Source organism: Mustela nigripes, chromosome 9, assembly GCF_022355385.1.
Source record: "Mustela nigripes isolate SB6536 chromosome 9, MUSNIG.SB6536, whole genome shotgun sequence".
NCBI classification, from domain to species: domain Eukaryota; kingdom Metazoa; phylum Chordata; class Mammalia; order Carnivora; family Mustelidae; genus Mustela; species Mustela nigripes.
Window position 1 is genome coordinate 30508004 of NC_081565.1, and position 17618 is coordinate 30525621.

The window sequence follows — 17618 nt, forward strand, 5'->3', positions numbered from 1 at the left end:
AGAATCCTAAAAACAAAAATAGAAAAATATGATATGAAAATTCAAAATGTCTTTATGTCAAAAATTATTAAAAATGAAAATGACACTAACTTCATTAACATTTTTGTAGTCTGTATAAATTAAAAAGGAACCTAAGACAACTATTTTGAGTGAGTTAGTACTGAAAAGAGAAATGAAAACACCTACAATTGACTCTTTATTTTTTTAAAGATTTTATTTATTTATTTGACAGAGAGAGATCACAAGTAGACAGAGAGGCAGGCAGAGAGAGAGAGAGGTGGAAGCAGGCTCCCTGCTGAGTAGAGAGCCCGATGCGGGACTCGATCCCGGGACCCCGAGATCATGACCTGAGCCAAAGGCAGCGGCTTATCCCACTGAGCCACCCAGGTGCCCCACCTACAATTGACTCTTAAACATGGGGATTTGGCTCCAAAAATTCATGCATAACCTGACTCTCCCAAATCTTAACTAATACCTACTGTTGACAAGAAGCCTTACCAATAACAAAGTCAATTAACACATATTTGGTTTGTTACATGTATTATATGTTGTATTTTTACAATAAAATAGGCTAGAGAAAAGAAAATGGTATTAAGAAAATCATCTAAGAGACACCCATGCAGCTCTGTTGGTTAAGCAGCTGCCTTTGGCTTGGGTCATGTGCCCAGGGTCCTGGGATGGAGTCCTGCATCGGGCTCCTTGCTTAGCAGGGAGCCTGCTTCTCTCTCTGCCTCTGCCTGCCACTCTGCCTGCTTGTACTCTCTCTCTCTCTGACAAATGAATGAATAAAATCTTTGAACAGATAGATAGATAGGTAGGTAGGTAAATAGAAAGAAAGAAAGAAAGAAAGAAAGAAAGAAAGAAAGAAAGAAAGAAAGAAAGAAGAAAGAGGTTGCCTGGATGGCTCAGTAAAGCATCTGCCTTTGGTATAGGTCACGGTCCCGGGGTCCTGGGATCGAGTTCTACATCGTGCTCCCTGATCAGCAGGGATCCTGCTTCTCCCTCTACCCCTCCCCTTGCTTGTGCTTTCTCTCTCTCTCTCTCTCTCTCTCTCAAATAAATAAATAAAAATCTTAAAAAAAAATAAAAAGAAAATCATATAGAAGAAAAAATATATTTACAGTACTGTACTATAATAAATCCATGTATAAGTAGACCCACACAGTTCAAGCCTGTGCAGTTCAAGATTAACTACATACACTTGTATAACACATAATATTTCTATAAGGTAATACAAAGTAACACATGTTGCCTTTGAGAGAGCAATTAGTAATCTGGAGTGAAAGGAAGACGTTTTTTCAATATATTATACATCTTCTTATATAATGTTCAAGTTGTTTAATATGGGCATAGTACTCTTTTAAAAAACATAGCAGGGGGTGCCTGGGTGGCTCAGTGGGTTAAGCCACTGCCTTCGGCTCAGGTCATGATCTCAGGGTCCTGGCATCGAGTCCCGCATCAGGCTCTCTGCTCAGCGGGGAGCCTGCTTCCCTCTCTCTCTCTCTCTCTGCCTGCCTCTCCGTCTACTTGTGATTTCTCTCTGTCAAATAAATACATAAAATCTTTTAAAAAAAAAATAAATAAAAACAAACAAATAAATAAATAAATAAACATAACAGTAACTACATCACAGGTTCTCATAAGAGTTTATGAGTTATAGAAGAATATATATATATGTATATGTGTGTGTATGTATGTATATATTTAGAACCATTAATGGATATAATGCTCAGCATAAGCAATATATAAATATTCAAATAGTATACTCTTGTATAGTATCTGCACATTCATACTCACATACATACATATGTCTACAAATCATACAAGGGAAAAAGAAAATACTCCAAAAAATGGGCAAAGAATATGAAATACTGATTCACAAAAAAAGTGGTCAATATATGGCACATTCTCAATTTCTCTAATAATCAAATGAAAAATTTTTTAAAGATTTTATTTATTTATTTGACAGACAGAAATCACAAGTAGGCAGAGGCAGGTGGGGCTTGGGGGGGGAAGCAGGCTCCCTGCTGAGCAGAGAGCCCAATGTGAGGCTTGATCCCAGGACCCTGGGATCATGACCTGAGCCAAAGGCAGAGGCCTTAACCCACGGAGCCACCCAGGCATCCCAAAAAATGAAAATTTAAAAAAAAAAATTTTTCCTTACAGATTCACAAAATTTAAAAAAATTTTTTTCCTTACAGATTCACAAAATTTTAACAAAAATCCTTTTGTTAAAAGGATTAACAAAAATCCACTATCAGAAGGCCAAGGGAAAACAAGCACATCAGATACACTGATTGCTATTGGTGAGAATGTTATCTACCCATGAGCATCCCACTTCTCAACAACTCCACATCAAAGAATTTAACCTAGAGAAATTTAAGACAGTTGGAAGAGGAAACAGATCAGTCTTCCCAATACAGAAGTGACTAAAACACCAATAAGAAACCCATAATCTTCTAGCTTAACAACCAAAGGACAGAGTTCAAGGCAACCTCAGAGCCTCTAAAAAGAGAGAGAAAACCCCAGAAAGGAGAGAGTCAGAAGGGATTCTGAGATTCTGTATATAAATTCCTATCAAATTTCTGGCTGACTCCCAAACCACTCATGGGATATATTCCAAGTAGATCAGCTAAGGTTAAAAGTAATAAATTAATATTGGTGTTGCTTCCCACAACAGGGATTCAGCATTCTGTAGTTTGAGTTCAGCCAACTTAACTGTTTCAAAAATAACAATACTCTTCAGGGGAACATGACAGAATTCAAACGCTAAAACATATCACTGACATGTTAGGATAAATTCAAAATTACTCTAATACAAGGAAAAAGGAAAACACAATCCATTCTCAAATGAAAAATCAACAGAGATGATCCCTGAGATGTTTCAGATGAAAGTAGCAAATATTTTAAAGCAGCAATAGTATCTATACTCAAGGAAAATATGCTTGTAATGAACGAAAAGATAGGAAATCTCAGTCAAGAAATAAAAACTAGGTGGTGCCTGGGTGGCTCAGTGGGCTAAGCCGCTGCCTTCGACTCGGGTCATGATCTCAGGGTCCTGGGATCGAGCCCTGCATCGGGCTCTCTGCTCAGCAGGGAGCCTGCTTCCTCCTCTCTCTCTGCCTGCTTCTCTGCCTGCTTGTGATCTCTCTCTGTCAAATAAATAAATAAAATATTTTAAAAATAAATAAATAGATAGGTAAATAAAGAAATAAAAAGAAATAAAAACTAGAGGGGTGTCTGAGTGGCACAGTCAGCTGACATCTGACTCTTGGTTTCAGCTCAGGTCATGATCTTAGCATCATAAGTTTGAGTCCTGTATCAGGCTCCGCACTCAGTGCAGAGTCTGCTTGAGATTCTCTTTCCCTCTCTCTCTGGCCCTCCCCACCAACCATTGTTTTCTCTCTAAAATAAATTTAAAAATCTTAAAAAAACAAATCAAAACTATAAAGTCTAGAAATAAAGCATCTGAGAGGTGCCTGGGTGACTCAGTTAAGCATTCAAGCTCTTGATTTCAGCTCAAATCATGATCTCAGGGTTATGGGATCGAGCCCCGCATCGGGCTCTGCACTGGGTGTGGAGCTTGCTTAAGATTCTCTCTCTTTCTCTCTTCCCTTTCTCTGGCCCTCCCAGCCACTCCCCCTACCAAAAAAAAAAAAATCTAAAAATAAAAACTCACTGGATGGACTGAATGGAGAGGACAAAAGAAGGGATTAGGGAACCTGAAGATAGATGATAAAAAATTATCTAATGTGAAGAACAGAAACAAGAAAACTCCATGAGGGCTGAGTTACACTATGTACACCAATAACTTCTTTTAAGGAAAGAAGCCCACTTTAGCTGTTATCCCTTTGATGAGGATCTGGGGTACAGGCAGGGAAGCCAGACACAACACACTAGTCGGAACATTCACTGCATGAGTAACCATGTAGGAGTGGGCACAAGGTCAGCTGAAGCCATGTCAAAGGTGACTATTATCACTAACAGTGGATTGTAAAGTCTCTTTTGACTATGAAGAGCTTGTCCAGATAGACAATAGTGTAACCCCCTACCCTTCCTCTGATAGTTCATAGTTTTCAAAGAGATTTCATATGCAAGCTCTCTGATTCTGATTCTTATTACAATATCATAAAAAAGGAGAGAAGACGTGCCTTTTCCTTTCAGATGGATCATACAGGAAGTTCCTGAGGTTACAGGGTTACTAGAAATACTGACTGTCCTTTGCGTTTGTCCCTAGTCTTGTACCACTTCCTTCTCTTAAAATCCAAAATGGTGGGTACAATTAGAATAAGATCACAAGTGGAAAAAATTTCCGTTTCTTCTTTGTTTCATCTCAAATTTTGAATCAGGAACCAGATCCTGCACAATATTCTGAAGCCAGATAATTTAATCACAGCAAATAAAAAAGGAAAAATTGAATGTAACACATTTCACATCCTTTCTCTTTAGTTTTTTGTTTGTTTTGTTTTGTTTTAAGAAACAGAATTACAACTTAAAAGAGCATCTGAAAAGCGAAGATGTTAGTTTGAGGTTTCCCTGTCTAGTTTATCTCTAACCCTAGCCTATCCTGAGGCACCAAGTCAGCCATGTTCTTTGGCTTAAAAAAATGAGACACCAGCAAATAAAAATGGAAGGGAAGACCATAACTTATAAAGAAATTGAATCACCATGTTGTACACCTGAAACTAATGTAACATTGTAGGTCAAATATACTTAAATAAAAAAAAATTTTAGGGGTGCCTAGGTTGCTCAGTCAGCTAAGTATCTGCTTTTGACTCAGGTCATGATCCCAGGATGCTGGGATCAAGCCCCCCATTGGGCTCCATGCTCACCGGGACGCATGCTTCTCATTCTCCCTCTGCTGCTCTCCCCCTGCCTATGCACTCACTCACTCTCTCTCTCAAATAAATTAAATTAACTTAAAAAAAGAATAAAAAATTTAGGGGCGCCTGGGTGGCTCAGTGGGTTAAGCCTCTGCCTTCGGCTCAGGTCATGATCTCAGGGTCCTGGGATCAAGCCCCGCATCGGGCTCCCTGCTCAGCAGGGAGCCTGCTTTCCCCTCCCCCTCTGCCTGCCTCTCTGCCTACTTGTGATCTCTGTCAAATAAATAAATAAAATCTTAAAAAAAAAAAAAGAATAAAAAATGTAAAAAATAAATTTAATGGATGGGGAAAAACTACAAAAGAAGGAAAGTGGAAAAAAGCCAACGGGGTGGGAGGTGGGGTTGGGCAGAGAGAGAGAATCTCAAGCAGACTCCCTGCTGAGCATGCATGGAACCCCACATGGGGCTCTGATCCTGTGATCCTGAGATCATGATTCAATATAGTCTATAAGGAGTCTAAAAGGATTTCTGAACTGAAATCAAGAGTCAGACATTCAACCAACTGAGTCACCCAGGTGCCCTCCCAAAACATCAACATTTTAAATAAGAGATTCACTTCCTTTCAGTAACAATTAGAACTTACATTTGAATAGAACTTTAATATTTTTTCAAACCATCTTCTAACCTATTATTGTCAATCTGTCCTCTTAACTCAAGAAAAAAAGCAAGGAAGGTAGAAATAATAGTACTTCATCTGACAAAAGAAAAATCGATGGGCTGTGAACCCAACTTCTTTCAGGGTTCAAGGCTTTTTAAGCTTTTTAATTTGAAGAATGCAGAATAAAATATTAAAAACCTAAAAATTTTTCAAAGTAGATTTGGTTTCCTCACCTGAAATTGACATGCACATTTCAAACTGTCCCCATCTTCTTTACACACTCCTCCGTATTTACATGACGACTCATCACAAACTCTTACATCAGACTCCCTCACATTTAATTCTGAAAAAGAAGGAAAAAAAATGTTTCATGTCATTTTGTACTCAAATGTACATATATAAAAGGGGGGAAAAACCTTAAAATGTGTTGATCACATCATTCACAAGTATAATAATAAGATATAACATACAAAAATCAAGTCCCATAGGACACAAAATGTTCAGAATTCCCCAAGGAGAATCTTGCAGAATAGTATGTCTAATAGTAACTCAAACCAAAATAAAACTCAAAATTTCAGGATTTCACAGAATTCCCAAAGGTAAATTTACAGAATTTTTTTTCTATTTGGCCTGCCAAGAGCTTAAGACAGCTTTCCTACTATTGTCTTATTATCTTAGATTATCTTTTTTCTTTTTTATAGATTTTTAAAAAAATAATCTCTATATCCAATATGCAGCTCGAACACATGACCCCCAAATCAAGAGGTGCGTGCTCTACTGGCTGAGCCAGCCAGGCAAGCCCTTAGATTAAATCTATTTTTCTAAGGATTAAGTTACTTTAAGGAGAACAAATAAGAATAATTAAAAGAAATAATCCTTTTGCTACCCAAATAAATTTAAGATGATCATAACTCACTCTAGACAGACTATTTTAATTACCAAAAAATTATAAAGTAAACTTGAATTTCATATAATAGATATATATGGAGCATTTGTGTGCACAGAATTAAAAATAGTACTCTTAAAATTTTTAAATGACTCATTTAATTCTACTCTCACAGGAAGCAGAGCCAATCAACAATACTAGCATCCTGTGGTCATTTCATTCCTGCACTAAGACCATTGGTCTTTCTCTAGAACTACCAAATTAAGCTTTCTAGAATCACATTGAATTGAATGAAAACCACTATAAGGCCATTTTTATATCCACCCTATCTGGAATGAGAGAGATAACAACAAACAATAAAATGACAGCAACAATAGCAAAGAAGAAACAAATGATTGTTTAAAAAAACCAAGCCCATTGTGGAGGTGAACAAATGTGTGGGAACAGGAAGGCCTGAGTTAGCTTCTGACCATGTCGCTCAGTAGCTGAGGTACTCCAGGGAGGGCACAAACTTTCCTACAGCTCAGAATCATGAGGTCTTGGCAAACAGATCTCAGGGAACATTTCTCCAGCAATCTCGCATCCCTGATTGTTTTCTACTTCTAGATTTCAAAGCAGGACCCACTGGACTGAGTCAAGAAGGTTCTGTACCTAGTGACTAGTAATATGTCTTTGCCTCTCTCTGCCCCCATTTGTTCTCACTGCTCTACCATGGTATCTTGGGTCTCCTACTCCTCCTAGCTTACCCTCTGAGGGACCAGCAGTCAAGTACCTAAATACCCAGGGAGTTGAGTCAACAGTAATTATCTGGGGGCACCTGGGTGGCTCAGTGGGTTAAACCTCTGCCTTCAACTCAGGTCATGCATAGTTTCAGGGTCCTGGGATTGAGTCCCACATCGGGCTCCCTTCTCGGCAGAGAGCCTGCTTCCTCCTCTCTCTCTGCCTGCCTCTCTGCCTACTTGGGATCTTTGTCAAATAAATAAATAAAATTAAAAAAAAAAAAAAAGGTAATTATCTGAATAACCACTCTGAACCAAGCACTGCACTAGGTGAAGAATACATCTATGTAACTATAGTTTACAAAATTTTTCTTTTCCTTAAATGAAAAAAAAAAAGACGAGCTGAAAGGTAACATGAAACTATTAGAGCTATTTTGTTGTTCTCATTGTTTCACAAACTATTTCAGGCAGATGCTCATCTTTTGATTCCTTTCACCTTGGCCATTTGGCTAGGGAGGCTCTATGCTCTTGGTTTCCCGTATCTCCCAATTTCTGCTCAGGCATCCTTCTCCCCCTTGACGATTTGCATTACCACTTAAGGCTCAATCCCAAGCATGGAGTTTGCTTTTTTTCTTCTATCTACCTACATTCCTACTAGGAACTTACACAAGGTCCAGTTCCAATACTGTCTAATGTATGTACATCTTGAAACTCAAGGAATTAACTAAGTATTAATAAAGAACTGCTCGGGAGAAGAGAATGAGCGTGCATAATATCTTTGTTCAACCATATAGGCACAGCCAATTTTAGAGGTCATAGAAATAAAAACAAATGTACAATTCAAGAAATAAAATTTAGTGCATTTCTCCTCCTTCATAGCCTTAAAGTTCACACTGGGTTCCAACAGAATCAGACATATAAAACAAGAAAAAGTAAAGTTTTTATTCTACTTCTGGGCCAAGATCATGCTCTAAGTTGCTCTGACTTGTGACTTGGGCATGAGATTCTTTGAGGTATGTTTTACCTATTGTATTTTTACAGCACAATGGGATTGCAGTCTAGAACCGAAATCATTCCTGCCACTAAGATTCACCTGTCTCCGGAGACTGAGAGTTGTTCAAAGCATCTGTTTGCATGAGGTTACAATAAGAAACATTTTGGTACAATAATCACGCTTACTAGAGAGAGACAGAGAAGCCTGGCACAATAACCAAAGCTTGAACAGGAGGAGTGGTCACATGCACAGGCTGGTTGGTGTCTATCACCTGCCAGCTCCCCCAGCCTAGACCCAAGAGCTCATCATAACAGAAGAGCTATAGAGAGAAACTAAATAGCAGCTTTCACTGAAAGCTTTGAAGCAACAAGATTAAAGAGCTCTGCTTTGTCGTCCACACAACAAGATATAATAGCCGGGGAGAAAAGAGGCTGGGATACCTCAACAGCCCCAGCTCAGCCTTATACCTGGCAGGACAGCTCAAGGCCAAGGAGATAATCGGGCACAGAGATACCCCTCTGTTATCTAGGGACAGCAAACAGGGCAGAAGAAAAAGACATGCTATGTGGCAGTGGCCAGAATACATTAGTGAGCCCACATGAAACAGCCTTTGGTGACTCCAAGAATAAACAATTTGGGGGGCAATTTGGGGGAGCTAGCGGTTCTACATTAATAGGTAAGAGTAAAAGTCATGAAATTCTGATCACACTGGTTATTAGTCATGTCTTATTTTATGCCTATCCAGTTATTAAACTCATGCTATTTTCATGTGTATTAATGTGTTAAATGTGATTATTTAGTTGATCAAGAAACAATTAAGTATCTACTATATATCTAATACTATGTTAAGAAATTGGGACATGCGGAAAAATAAATAAGAGAGAGCCTATGATCTTGCTAACATATGGAACAATTAGTGATGAATTCAAGATAGTCTATAAGAAGAAAATGCTGTTGTACATGCTATGATTGCCCTAGGAATTTCAAGAAGTAGGAGATAAAAATGGATTTGAAGCAGATGATGCAGTGTCAACAATGGCAAGACTCACTTTGACTTTGAAAAATTAATAAAACTTTTTGGCTGATTATAAAACTAATATAGGATTAAAAAACTAATATAGGATCACTATACAGAATTTAGAAACAACATTTAAAAGTAAAGAATGTTTTAGGGGCACCTGGGTGGCTCAGTCGGTTAAGCACCTGCCTTCAGTGAACATCATGATTTCGGGGTCCTACAATGGAGCCTCCCTGCTCAGTAGGGAGTCTACTTCTCCCCCTCCCTCTGCCCCTCTCCCTTCCTCGACTCATGCACCGGCACACATGCACTTTCTCTCTCTCTCAAATAAAATCTTAAAAAAAAATAAAAATAAAAACAATGTTTTCGTTGCCCATAACATGTAATACTGAAAGAATGTTATCTAGAAAAATAATTTAAGTGAAAGTAGAGAAACAGTAAATAAATAGTACATATAAATACTAATATTGGTGGTTCCCTAAACATGCCCCTTATGAAAATGGGTGTCCTGAAGCGTACTAAAATCAAGTAAGAATTTCATTTTCTCATTTGCAAGGGGAAAAAAAGGCAATGTCAAGAGTTTTCTCATTTTAAAAGTTTTTTTCACATACTTCTTAAACCTTCAATATTTGAGATTGCTTCCTTGCTAGCTATCAACAAAACTAATGTTCCACAAATAAATAAAGAATATTAATAGGAAAATTCCAAGCGATTTATGAGAACAAAAGATCATGAACGTCACAAGCTCATGAATGTACATTTTAAATTGTTTTGTTACTGTGGCAGTCACAGCTAATTGTCTACCTTGGATCTGTTCTTACTGCGTAAGAGAACCCCAGTTTTGTTCAGAGAAGATGCTCAGCTAAACTATCTGTATTTCCCAGACCCCCTTGTGATGTACCACAGTTTATACATAATCTCTGTGCCCTCCTCCTTTATTCTTCCACTCACTCTCTGTCCTTCCTGGAGAGTAAAACCCTTGCCTAAGGTTGTAGTGGCCATCTTACACACACAAAGATGACAGCAACAAGCTACAGATGGTAGATCAGAAAGACAAGAGCAAGAGTATGGAAAGAGAACTATAGACTCATCACACCTACTCTGGATTTCATGCATTCAGACTCACTGTTATAACAAATAAACAAACACATAATAAGTAAATAAAGCCCTTATCATTTAATCCACTATTGGTCAGGTCACTGAGACATATAATAAAACATAAACCTGACACATTGATTGCACAAAAATTTAATTAAGATAAATATTTCTGAGCATAAGTCTTAAATAATTTGGTGCTACATCTCTGTCCACGTGATACATTTATCAAGAGCATCGTGACCTCCTGGTATTCTTAGTTCTCTCACAAATTTGAAAACCAACGCCTTAGCTCAAACTCAGTACAGAAGGAATTCTATTTTGGTACCATCTTCTGAATGTTATTTCTTTTCAAGTATTCAATATAGTACCAGGCATCAAGAGGGCACTCTATTACCTGTCAATGATGATGATGATTACACAGCTGCCTTCCTGAACCCAAAAAGGAAACTCAGCAAAACAGATGAGCCATTACTAAGGCCCTCAAAAATCAACTCTCCAAATAGAAATAATTTACACAAAGAAGCACTCAAAACAGTGGCTCACAACAAAAATATTTTGCTCTGGTTGCAAATGCGCCCATCACACAATTTTCTAAATGTAAAACTTGTCTCCATGCTCATTAAATCTCAAAGCTGGGAAACAATATGCACCCGTGGAAGGAACCCTACTGACTGAACCTGAGATGCCCCAATCCCCAACTTTCAGCAACACTAGCTAGGTTTGGGCTACATTTCAAAATGAAACTCAGAGACTTTTCTACCACCCCTCCATTAAACAAAGTAGTCTGGGGAATCTTTCGAGATAGCTAACACTAATGGAGAGCCAAAAGTGAAAAAACTTTGCGTGATGTTACAACAGAATTCAGGACTTCTCAACCTCAACACTACTGACTTCTTGAGTTAGATAGTTCTTTGATGCATGGGGCTATCCTGTTCACTGGAGAATGTTTAGCAACATCTCTGGCCTCTATCCACTAGATGTCAGCAGGACCATCCCCCATGTCCACTGGGAAGTAAATCACCCTCTGCCGAGAACCACTGTCAAAGAAGACCAAAGGGGCACCTGAGTGGCTCAGTTGTTAAGTGTCTACCTTCAGCTCAGGTCATGATCCCAGGGTCCTTGGATGGAGCCCCACATGAGGCTTCCTGCTGAGCAGGAAGCCTGCCTCTCCCTCTCCCACTCCCCGGCCCTCTCTTGCTGCGTGTCTCTGTCAAATAAATAAATAAAATCTTTAAAAACAAACAAACAACAAAGATGACCAAAGCCTTGATTAAAGGCTTTACATTTCATTCTCTAACATGATCACTATAAAGCAAATGAGTCACACATCAGTCTCCAAGATCTCTACGCATGACCACGGCTAGTTTTCATTTCAATAGAGGGTTCCCAATATATTGCAATCAAATTTATGTCAAGTCCTGTCTCAGAATGAGTGTCCCTCCTTTAATAATGCTTCAACATGTTGTGAGCCTGGCTTCCTCCCACTTCCTATCAAAAGTCTGCCAAAGGTCAGCAGAAGCTCCTATTTTAAAGGTTTCACGACTTTTTTCTTAGCCTTCCAACTGTTTTATGGGCCTTTCCACAGGAGCTGATTACTCCTGGCCTCCCCTTCCAACCTAATAATCTTGATTATTCGCCCAACTCTCTAACCACTTCTCATTTAGTCACTCCTTTCCCTTCTCTTACTGCTCAGTCCATGTCCACAGCACTCAGAGAACTTCACTCCAACTTAACCAACTCTCCAGGGAAACCAAAGTATGCTCTTCTCTGTAAAATGTACCAACCAATGCCCATGGCACAATGAATCTCCAAGGCTACTAGGCCACTCTCTACAGCACTCTTCAGGATTTTAGCTCCAACCAAGGGGAGCTGCTCTTGTGCTTCAACCAGTCCATGTATTTGTTATTGGAATTACATGGTTTCAACATTTCACAGAATGAAAATAAACCGTTATGAAAACAAAACTGAATGCTATGGCAAGACTTAAGGGGAACCACTTTGAAAAAGATGCTACTGTATTACATACAGGCAAGAGAAAAATCTAGAATTCTGCACCCACCTGTCTTTACATTCCCTTTTAAAGAGATTAAAACTGGTATTTGTAACCAATGTATGCATGTTCAAGAAAGAAAATTCCAACTACTCTCAAAGAAAAATTCTGGGCTTTCTTTCAAAATGGTGTTTAAATAGGGGTGACTGGGTGGCTCAGTCAGTTAAGTGTTCAACACTTGATTTTGGCTCAGGTCATGATCTTAGGGTTATGGGATCAAGCTCCCTGCTGGGGCTTACAGCCTGCTTACAATTCTCTCTCTCTCTCCCCCTGCCCCCCCCACCCCTGCTCTCTCCCTAAAAATAAAAAAAAAAAAAAATCTTAAACCAAAATAGTATTCAATAAACCTATATATTTATGTTTTTAAGTTCAAATAAAATGCTACATGCATTTATAGTTTATTTTTGTGACTCCCCACTTTAAATAACTTTCTTGATTAAGCAACTAACTACAAGAATCTTAAGGCACCAAGACAAGAGAGCTGCTATGTATAAAAACATTCTGCCCTCAGCCATCCCACTGTGTCCTCTTGTCTTGCTTCGTCTCTCTCAGCATCCTCATCCACTTACATCACTACAAGTCTTTGAACCTGCTTTTTCCCAACCTTATTAAACCCATCTCATCTGCCATTTCCAGTCCTCAGAGCACTACAGGGGGAAAGTCCTACAATGAATGTGAAGTACTTATCAACATACGTGAATCTTTAGTACATCTTTAGTTGATTTCTTATTGACTACCCATAGGACATGTTCCAACTCTTTACTTTGTTCTTAGTTCTTACAATAACCTCATTTCAAGGGGTTTATACACATGTCTAGATGTTAACAGTATTTGGAAACCTTCCTTTTTTTAGAAAAATACACCAATCCAAACTGACAGGATCCCAGTCTCTACAGTATAAATATTTGAAATATTTAAATATTTAAAATATCCCACACTGAGGCGCCTGGGTGGCTCAGTCATTAAGCCTTTGGCTCAGGTCATAATCCCAAGGTCCTGGGACCGAGTCCAGCATGAGGCTCCCTGCTCAGTGGGAAGCCTGCTTCTCTTACTCCCCTCTGCTTGTGTTCCCTTTCTCACTGTGTCTCTATCAAATAAACAAGTAAAACCTTTAAGAAATAATAAAAATAAATAAATATATAAAATAAAATATCCCACACCACAAAATGGTGTGGTACAGCCATGGAATACTGTAGAGCTATTTAAAAAGTTGTATATAATATGGGGCAATATGGAAATAGGCTTATAAATGTCAAATGAAAAAGAAAACAAAACTATACACATGTACTAAGATTATGTATAAAAAAAGCATACAGGAAAATCCAGCCAGAAAAAAAAACTAAAATGGTAAAGGTACTGTGTTTACACCAATTGAGCAATGGATGATTCTTCTCAAGTTTCTATATTGGTTATAATTAATGGGGGCTGGGAGGGAATGTGATTTCAAACACAATCCCAGAGAGAGTTTGCTATATAATGGACTAAGCCCTCATTTAAGGGTCAACAAGGGCCAGGTTCACATGCCACTTCTTCACCTTTTAGAATAACACCTTCTGGGGCGCCTGGGTGGCTCAGTGGGTTAAAGCCTCTGCCTATGGCTCAGGTCATGATGTCAGGGTCTTGGGATCAAGCCCCACATTGGGCTCTCTCCCCAGCAGGAAGCCTGCTTCTCCCTCCATCTCTCTCTGCCTCTCTGCCTACTTGGGATTTCTGTCAAATAAATAAATAAAATCTTAAAAAAAAAAAAAAACCTTCCCTTCCCAAGATATTGTAATGATTAGATGTGTTCTAAAAAGCAACAGTACCCAGACTAAGTAGGTACACAATAAAATTTATTTTCTTTCTCCAGACCAATCTAAGGGACACATTTAATGACACAAATCACTGAAAATACATTTCAGGGTAAAAATCAAACAGTAGATTTAGTTAATGTTGACATGAGTCTAAGCAATGAGAGGAATTAGAAATTAATGTTTCCTCAGCTCGTTTATTAACCATATTATATTAGTTATCCTCTACCATAAAGATATGAGAGGGAAAATTAACTGTACTCAGTATTTCATAATACAAAACCAAAAGTAGGGCGCCTGGGTGGCTCAGTGGGTTGGGCCACTGCCTTCAGCTCAGGTCATGATCTCAGGGTCCTGGGATCGAGTCCCGCATTGGGCTCTCTGCTCAGCAGGGAGCCTGCTTCTCTCTCTCGCCTGTTCTGTCTACTTGTGATCTCGCTCTGTCAAATAAATAAATAAAATCTTTTTTTTAAAGTAATTTATATTATTAATATTAAAAAGCATTAATGGCAAAGATGACTAAAACTCTCTAAGCTATATTTAACAAAAGAAATTTCATATATGCCACACAATTATCTGACTCTGATATTTGTCATCCCATGCTACACACTACTGCCAAACTACCCTTTGTTAAGTACCACTTCGAAGGTGTCAGTCCTCCACCCAACACCTACAATCATTCCCAGCTGCCTCCATTCTAAATGCCTCTGCTTCAGGCAAGGAGATGGGGAGGATGGTCTAGTGCAGGATCAGAAAGAAGACAAGACCCAGATCCCGAGAGAGGGGGAGTAAAGGTCCTCGGGGTCTTCTCAGTCCTATCTAGTCCTATTCACAGGTTCCAAACTGCAATTCTCTCTCCTACTCCTTTTTCTCACTAGCTTGGCAAACCTGTGTTTTCCCTCTTACAGGTCTATAAACTGTTATATTGCAGTTATTAGAAAGAATGATGAAGAATCTTCCTATTTCCTGACGTAACACATTTTTAAAAGGCAGATTTTTTATTTTATTTTATTTATTTATTTGACATAAGGAGAAGGAGAACACAAGCAAGGGGAGCAGAAGGCAGAGGTGGAGGCAGAAGCAGGCTCCCTGCTGAATAGGGAACCTGATGCGGGACTCAGTCCCAGGACTCTGGGATCATGAACTGAGCTGAAGGCAGAGGCTTCACAGCTGAGCCACCTAGGTGCCCCAAAAGGCAGATTTTTTAAAATATATGACACAAACTACTTTTTAATGCCTATATACAAAATCTGAAAAGTATATACATGAAAATATAAACCACAGTTATCTCTTGGTGAAATTTGAACTTTCTTCTTTATTCTGTGTTTTTCTTAATTGTCTGAGTTTTACAATGAACTTGTATTATTTTTTAAATCAGATAAAACAAATATGCGCTATAGCATATAAGAATCTTGAAAGAATTATGTTTGGTGAACGAAGCCAAGCACAAAAGGCCACACATTGTATGATTCCATTTTTATGAAATGCCCAGAATAAGTAAATCCATTAAGACACAGAATCTCTACATGGTTGTCAGAGCATGGGAGCAGAGAAGTATTGAGGTTGACTGTTAATAGGTATGGAAATTCTTTCTGGAGTGATGGAAATGTTCTATAATTATATAGTAGATAGCAGTGATAGTTATACAACGTCTTGAATATATTAAAAACCACTGAACTGTATACTTTAAAATGGCAAACTTTACATTATGTGAATTATGTCTCAATTAAAAAATAATTTTAAGATCAGATAAAACAGTCCTATTAAATTTTGAAAAAAAAATTAAAGAAAAATGCACAGGCATTATCATCTGATATCTAAGAGGCAGGGTTAGGACAACATCGCCTACATCGGTACACTGGCTCTATACTTATCAGCTCTGTGACCTTAGTAATTAACCACTCTCCACCTCTATTTCCTCATCTGTAAAATGGGGACAGTAAAAGTACCATCTCATGGGCCGCCTGGGTGGCTCAGTGGGTTAAGCCGCTGCCTTCGGCTCGGGTCATGATCTCAGAGTCCTGGGATCGAGTCCCATATCCGGCTCTCTGCTCAGCAGGGAGCCTGCTTCCCTCTCTCTCTCTCTCTCTCTGCCAGTCTCTCTACCTACCTGTGATCTCTCTCTGTCAAATAAATAAAATCTTTAAAAAAAAAAAAAAGTACCATCTCATAATGTTAGCATAGAGTTAAAGATATGGAAAGCACTCAGAGCACTGCATGACACATCTTAAGTGCTACCCTGTTAGCTTTTTTTTACGATTATTACACCAGCACTGGAGAAGGTATGGAAAATGAGCACTCAAACCAACCATGAGAGTATAAATTGGCAGAACTTCTCACAGAATAATGTGGCAGTATATAATGAAGGTTTTTTTTTTAAGATTTTATTTATTTATTTGACAGACAGAAATCACAAGTAGGCAATCACAAGAGAGAGGGGGAAGCAGACTCCCTGCTGAGCAGAAAGCCCGATGTGGGGCTCCAACCCAGGACCCTGAGATCATGACTTGAGCCGAAAGGCAGAGGCTTTAACCCACTGAGCCACCAAAGTGCCCCCATAGTGAAGTTTTATAAACCTTTATCCTTTAATCCAATAATTCTATTTCTAAGAAATTATAATAAGGAGAGAAGAAAAATACCTATGTATTTGTTAACAACAGCAGTTTTTATAACAGCAAAGTAGAAAATGGCCCAAGTATTCACCCATTGGGAATTAAATAAATTATTGATGAAATACTATGCAGCCATTAAAGTATATGGTAGAATCATATTTCCATACTGATATGGAAAGACCAAGATCCACTATGAAGTGAAGAAAAACAGGTTATAAAACTATATAGGGCCACAATCTAACTTATATTCTACAACATACACATGTTTACATATGTATTTTAAGATTTTTGCAAGCACAATTAGCACATTTCCTCCATCAAAAATTTTTAAATATAAATAAATAAATCTAAACACAATATCATCTTCTGGCTCAATTTCTTTTGTTTTTTTAATTTTTTATTAACATACAATGTATTATTAGCCCCAGAGTACAGGTCTGTGAATTGCCAGGTTTACACACTTCACAGCACTCAGCACAGCACATACCTTCACCATGTCCATAACCCAACCACACTCTCCCTATCCCCCTCCCCCCAGCAACCCTCAGTTTGTTTTGTGAGATTAAAAGTCTCTTATGGTTTGTCTCCCTCCTGATCCCATCTTGTTTCATTTTTTCCTTCCCTATCCCTCAAGCCCCCCACGTTGCCTCTCAAATTCCTCATATCAGGGAGATCATATGATAATTGTCTTTCTCTGACTTATTCTGCTCAGCATAATACCTCTAGTTCCATCCACATCGTTGCAAATGGCAAGATTTCATTTCTTTTGATGGCTGCATAGTATTCCATTGTATATACATACCACATCTTCTTTATCCATTCATCTGTTGATGGACATCTGGGTTCCTTCCATAGTTTGGCTATTGTGGACATTGCTGCTATAAACATTCGGGTGCATGTGCCCCTTCGGATCACAACATTTTTATCTTTAGGGTAAATACCCAGTAGTGCGATTGCTGGGTCATAGGGTA

The 17618-nt window shown here is 38.5% G+C and overlaps 1 protein-coding gene across 2 annotated transcripts in view; it reads right to left on the reverse strand.

The window, feature by feature from the left end:
- Nucleotides 1-17618, reverse strand: part of TMEFF1 (transmembrane protein with EGF like and two follistatin like domains 1) — an 85990-nt gene that overhangs the window by 54609 nt on the left and 13763 nt on the right. For both annotated transcript variants that reach the window (XM_059411188.1, XM_059411186.1), the window contains exon 2: nucleotides 5714-5823. In XM_059411188.1, the coding sequence (XP_059267171.1) occupies nucleotides 5714-5823 (110 nt within the window). The remainder of the gene's footprint in view (nucleotides 1-5713; nucleotides 5824-17618) is intronic.